General features: G+C 39.5%; 1 protein-coding gene across 1 annotated transcript; it reads left to right on the top strand.

The window, feature by feature from the left end:
* Positions 1–1,127: 1,127 nt before the first annotated feature.
* Positions 1,128–3,230, top strand: LOC112025083 (uncharacterized). The gene is made up of 2 exons (XM_024057749.1): positions 1,128–1,340; positions 2,106–3,230. The coding sequence occupies exons 1-2, from the start codon at positions 1,128–1,130 to the stop codon at positions 3,228–3,230; spliced, it is 1,338 nt and encodes a 445-aa protein (XP_023913517.1).
* The last annotated feature ends 3,390 nt before the right edge of the window (positions 3,231–6,620 follow it).

Genomic DNA, 6,620 nt, shown 5'->3' with positions numbered 1-6,620 from the left:
CCTAGGAATGACCTTTGCCCAAGAATATGAGAATTTATCTTCCAAAGGATTCATCAAGCCTCTAGATCCCACACTTATGCCTAATCCCATACCTTCTACTTGGAACCTCAATGAGTATTGTCACTTCCATCAGAAATCTAGCCATAAAACTGACAATTGCTTTCACCTCAAACACGGGATACAAGACCTTATAGACAATGGAACCCTCCCAAATCCCAATATCATCACCAAGCCTAGCATTAGGAAGGACCCTTTGCCTGATTACCATAGAGCTCCTCCTCCATATCAGAATTGGGTGCATATCGATGAGATTGAATGGGATTGTTCAAAGTTGATAGAGACTGTGGAAGTTAATACCATAGAAGTCCAAGGACTATGGGATGAAGAAGATGAGGCTTTGAAGAATGTGGTGGTTGAGCTCCCCAATTTCAAGACTCAACTAACCAAGGAAGGTTTGGGATTCTTTGAAGGTTGTGACCGAATCAAGAAGAACCTTGGTACCCTTAATGGAAACTTTATGAATGAGGGAGGAGACTTCCCTTATTATGGTTTCCCCGAACTTTGGGAGATATTTTTCGATGAGAAGCTTACCTTTAAGGAGAAGCCTATGATGGTGATCAAGGAGGTTCAAGAAGAAGTCGACTGGGTGGACTACATGGATGCTAAAGCAATGGAGACTATGTTGAAGATGGAGGGGGACGTGTTCACCATCACCAACGAGGAGCCAAGTGATCCTTCCACCTTCATCATGCCTATTGTGGGGCAACTTAATAATTGGACTTAGGTTGGTTTTTCTGAAAATATGGGAAAGAAAATGTGTAATGCAAGTCCTAATGTACTTTTTAACATTTTTAATAAGATGAATTCTGATTTGGCTTATTTTGATATGTCCTATAATATTGAAATTTCACACTTAAATGATTTAAATGAATTTGAAAAATGAAATTAATAAACAATTGGAAAAGAAAATTGAACCTACGGAACCAACTTTTGAAAATCTTAATTTGGGCAATGATAAGAATCCTCATTTAATTAAAATTGGCTCAACCCTAAATGAAAAAGAAAGAAAAGATCTCAAAGAGTTACTCACCAAATTTCAAGAGGTGTTTGCATGGTCCTATGAAGATATGCTCGGTATTGATCCTAGAATAGCCCAACATCACATTGACATTCATGCTCACATGGTGCCCATCAAGCAAAAGTTGAGACGTATGAGAACCAAATGGCTTTTAAAGACCAAAGAAGAGGTCACCAAGCAATTAAAGGTAGGGTTCATTAAACCTGTACACCAGGTTGAATGGATAGCCAATGTTGTGCCTATACTTAAGAAGGATGGGAAGGTAAGAATGTGTGTGGATTTTAGGGATTTAAACAAAGCTTGCCCTAAGGATTACTTCCCCCCTTCCACATATAGATGTCTTAGTGGATAATACTGTTGGTTTTGCCTTGATGTCTTTCATGGATGGTTTCTCGGGATACAACCAAATTAAAATGGCTCCAAGGGATATGACCAAGACTACCTATACCACAAAATAGGGAATCTATTACTACAGTGTGATGCCATTCGGGCTCAAGAATGCGAGTGCGACCTACCAAAGAATGGCTACAGCCTTATTGCATGAAATGATGCACAATGAGGTAGAAGTGTATGTCGATGATATGATTGTGAAATCCAAAGAGAGAGAGGGTTACATTGTTAACTTGAGGAAGTTCTTTGAAAGGATCAAGGCATATAGGCTAAGATTGAAATCGCAAAGATGAACCTTTGGAGTAACCGTAGGAAAGTTGTTGGGCTTTTTAGTAAATGATAGGGGGATAGAAGTTGACCCATCAGAGATCAAAGCCATATTAGAAATTCCACCACCCAAGAGTGAGAAGGAGATAAGGGGATTTTTGGGTCGATTACAGTACATTATCTGATTCATTGCCAAGCTCACTTCCCCTTGTGAGCCCATATTCAAGCTCCTAAGGAAGAATGAACCTCATGAATGGAATGATGAATGTCAAAAAGTTTTGAGCTCGTTAAGGAGTATCTCCTCCATCCACCTATCTTAGTACCCTCTATGCATAGGAAACTGTTACTCCTTTATCTCTCTATCATATAGTATGCGGTTGGAAGTATGCTTGCACAAGAAGATGATGATAAGAATGAGAAGGCCATGTACTATTTGAGTAAGAGTTTCCATGACTATGAGACTAGGTACACACTTATAGAAAAATTGAACTTTGCTCTAGTATGGGCTGCACCAGAGTTGAGACACATTAAACTACCTTTCCAGATATGGGTAGTAGCCCAAATGGATCCATTGAAGTACTTGTTTGAGAAGCCCACTTTGAGTGGAAGATTGTCGAGATGGTTGATCCTACTAGCGAAATTCGATTTGAAGTATGTGGCAAGGAAAACTATCAAAGGGAGTATTGTATCATATTTTTGTGCTACGAACCTCGTGGAAGGAAAGGATGGTAGAGAAGACTTTCTGGATGAGGGTATTTTGGATGTTAAGCTAGGGGCATGGAAGATGTATTTCGATGGAGTTGGGAACCAATATGGACATGGGATAGGAGTACTATTGATTACTTTTGAAGGATTTCACAAACTTTTAACAGTTAAGTTGAATTTTAAGGTGACCAATAATATTGCAGAATATGAGGCTTGTATCGCCAGAATGGAAGCTCTCCGAGAATTAGGAGTGAAAGAGGCTGAGGTCTTTGGAGATTCGACTTTAGTAATAGCTCAAGTGCAAAGGTTGTGGAAAGTAAAAGATAAGCACTTAAAACTTTATCAGCAGTATCTGGAGGATTTGACCACAACTTTTGACAAGATTGAGTACACAATCATCCTTAGAGCTCAAAATCAGTTTGCAAATGCTTTGGCTACCTTAGCTTCCCTGGTTGAAATACCCAAAGGAGTATGGACACGACCCTTAGAAATTGAACAAAGTTATGGTATGGTACATAAAGAGAAGGCCAAAGCTTCAGTCTTGATTATAGAAGAAGAAGGGGTTCCGTGGTATTTTGATTTCATGAAGTTGTTGGAATTAGGGGTATATTCGAATGGTGCTGACAAGAGAGAGCATCGTTCGATTAGGATGATGGCAATGCAATACATCTTATGTGGATGTCGGCTCTATACAAGATCCTATGATGGTATACACCTTCATTGTCTAAAGAAGGAAGAAGCTGAGAAAGTTATAGAAGAAATTCATCAAGGGATTGGTGGCCTCATATGAATGGGAGAATGTTAGCCAAGAAGATCTTAAGGATATTGTACTACTGTAGCACGATGGAGATTGATTGTGTAGTCTTTGTGAAGAGTTGCCATAATTGCCAAACATATGCAAACTTGAATCATGTACCACCTAGTGAACTATACAGCATGACCCTCTCCATCTCCTTTCTCAGTCTGGGGCATAGATGTGATTGGACGGATAGCCCTTAAGGCCTCAAATGGACACGAATACATCCTTGTGGCAACTGACTACTTCACCAAGTGGGTGGAAGCGACCTCCTATTCCGTGCTAAAGGCCAAACATATGGCTCAATTCGTAGAGAATAACATCATTTGTCAGTATGGGGTACCCTAAGAGATCATCTTCGATAATGGTTCACACTTTGAGGGAGAGGTTAAAACAATCATGGAATTGTACAACATTGAGCATCACAAGTCTTCACCGTATCGACCATAGACCAATGGGGCCATAGAAGCAACCAATAAGAACATCAAGAACATCTTAGCCAAGATGGTAGTGACAAACAAAGATTGGGCTGAAAAGCTCCCATTTAGCTTATGGGGTTACAGAACTTCTGTTTACGCATCAACTAGGGCAACCCTCTACTCTTTGGTCTACAGTAGTGAAGTGGTACTTCCTATTGAGGTGGAGATACAATCTTTATGGTTACTAGCAAAAACCAAAGTTCCAGAATTAGATTGGGTAAAACAAAGATATGAGGAATTGGCTTTGATAGATGTGAAGAGAGCTAGGGCACAATACCATGCACAAGGGTACCAAAAGAGGATAGCTAGAGCATTTAACAAAAAGGTGGGACCTAGAAACCTTAAAGAAGGGGACTTGGTTCTGAAAGTGCTTAGAGATGAAACTTTTGATCCGAGAGGAAAGATGAAGCCAAGATGGTTTGGCCTTTTTTTCATCAAGAAGATAATGTCAGGAGGTGCTACTAGAATTATAGATTTGGATGGGGAAGAGATGCTTCGCCCAATCAACTTGGATAGAATCCAAAGATACCACATTTGATAAAAAGAAAAAAAGAAGAAAAAGGCTTGCTAGGTTGAAAACCTGAAAGGGCAGCCTAGGCAAAAGTTAAGGCAAAAGAACCCCGCTAGGTTGAAAATCTAAAAGAGTGATCTGGGCAAAAGATAGGGGCAAAGACCATGGGCATGGCGAAAATTCCTCAAAGGACGTCATGGGCAAAAATTACATGGCATGGAAAAAAAGAAAAGAAAAAGAAAAAAAGAAGAAAAATGATGACAATAAGCTAAGATAATAAATGGGTGGTTCTCTCATTGCTTAAATTAAAATATGATAAAGTGTTTCTATAGCAGATGTGGGACATTCAAATCCTCTATTAAATTCATAAGCAAAGACATGAGAACCATAAAGCGCAGAAAAGTAAAATTTAGGGCATATCAAGGTGGTTGGCTAGTCTTTCTTTCTTGTAATTGATTGGACTTTTATAAGCTTTCTCAGCTATGTGAACCCACTTCATGACAACCCTAAGTCATTTCTTATATCCTAAAGTTGGATGAAACCAATTGGAGCCTCTCATATGGCCATGTTTGGAAAAGAGGAAAGAGAGAATGAGAGAAGATGTGAGGGAGAGGAAAAGAAAAAAAAAATGATGAAAAAATGAAAATGAGATCAAAGACAATATAAGGAGTCTCAATGGGTGGAAAACCAAAAGGCAATCCACGCAAAAGTTAGAGCAATCTCGCTAGGTCAAGGACCTAGGCAAAAATTAGGGATTGGGAGAAAAAAAAATCCATGCATTTTAACTTGGTGATAGGGGAAGGTACAAGAGAGAAACTAAAGAAACTACTCAAGGCACAATTCAAGCACAGAGTTTCCAAGAACAACAGAATGGCATAAAGTTCCTATAAGTTTGTAATTTAAGTACATATCCCAAATAAAAGCATAAATGTAAAAGTTGCTCTTAAAATACAACCCAATGTCTCAGACCAAATGTAAAGTGCAAGAATGTGTGCTAAAAAGAGAAAAATAATAAAAGCAACAAAAAAAAAAAAAAAAAGTATGCTATGATATCTGTGTTTGTGTCTATCTGTCTATCTGCAGGGTCATCGGAAGTGCCTCTTCCTCTGTTGATGGCTCGGAGTCGACTCTAAACCTCCCACACCATCACCACCATCACCACCACCACCATCATCGTCATCCTCTTCGAACCCGCTTCTGTACAGCTCCCGAAAGTACTCAATCAAGACAAGCTCCTCATACTCCTAGACAGTAGGCTAAATTTTAAAGGAAAGGTTGTTGGAACAAGTATTTAGATGCAAGGATAGAAAGGAAAAGGGAACAAGGATGAAAGAGAACTCATCGCCTAGGTGTCTTTAAGAAAAGGGTAGCCCATGACATTTATGTTGCACCCAACAGGATGCTCCCAAGCAAAGCTAACAGGGTTGTAAGCATAAACCAGCCCAGGCAGATGGGGAGGATCAATAAGAGCACCAATAGCATGACCTTCTTGACAAAAGTGTTTCATTTGAATGTCACTAATGTACAAGAATGCAAATGATGACTGATTAAAGAAACTGAAAGAGAGGCAGAAGGTTTTTGTAGGGAGAGTTAGAGAATGTGATGAGGTGAGGGAGATGAAGAGAATGAAAAGAAAAAGAGATGGTTGGTAATTGTTGGAGAAAAATGTAGAGGCGGAAACGCACCTGATGGCTAAACTATGCATAGTTTAGGCCTCCTACGAAACTACATGTAGTTTAGCCCAAAAAAAGAAAATTCAAAAGTCCCCATGGAGTTCCCAGAAGGTTGGAGTGCAAAGGAAAGTTCAAAAGTACATCCAAAAATGCCAAAAATATCCCCAATGGATTAACATACATCAAAAGTATCACTAGTGGATCAAAAGCATCAAGATCATTCCCCAACGGATCATAATTATCAAAAATATCCCCAGTGGATCAAAGGCACCAAACATCTCTCAATGGACCAAACATCATCATGAATACTCCTCTGTGAGTCAAGATCATCAACTAAATCTCAAGTAAATCCAATATCATAGACAGGCTCCCTCATGCAACCAAGGCACAAAAGTATCTCCCTCGAGAGTTGCAAAACAAAATTTTCCCAGTAGAGTTTGGTAGAATCCCTTCGTGGGTGGAGTCAACATCAATCCTCAACAATTTATGAGAAAGAAGAAGACAACCATTTCCCTCGTAGAAGGAAGTTCCCCAGTGAACAGCATACTGTCAGAAAATCCCTAGTAAGCTACCTCCTCCTCAGTGAGCCATACACCATTAAGCCTTCGTGGTAAGTCAGAATCACCACACAAATCACTTTCCAACAGAATCATACTCCCTAGTGAGTCCTCCAGCATCCCCAGTGGATCTTTCATCCAAAAATAGTCAAGGAAGTAAAAAT

Source organism: Quercus suber, unplaced genomic scaffold, assembly GCF_002906115.3.
Source record: "Quercus suber isolate HL8 unplaced genomic scaffold, Cork oak 2.0 scaffold_14, whole genome shotgun sequence".
Taxonomy (NCBI): domain Eukaryota; kingdom Viridiplantae; phylum Streptophyta; class Magnoliopsida; order Fagales; family Fagaceae; genus Quercus; species Quercus suber.
This window is presented reverse-complemented; position numbering and strand designations above follow the sequence as displayed.

What these genes read in the sequence shown, in the direction of transcription:
- LOC112025083 (XM_024057749.1), top strand. Translation starts at nt 1,128, where the DNA reads ATGCTCGGTATTGATCCTAGAATAGCCCAACATCACATTGACATTCAT. An exon ending in TACTTAAGAAGGATGGGAAG is followed by an intron (nt 1,341 to 2,105) that starts GTAAGAATGTGT and finishes TCTATCATATAG; the next exon opens with TATGCGGTTGGAAGTATGCT.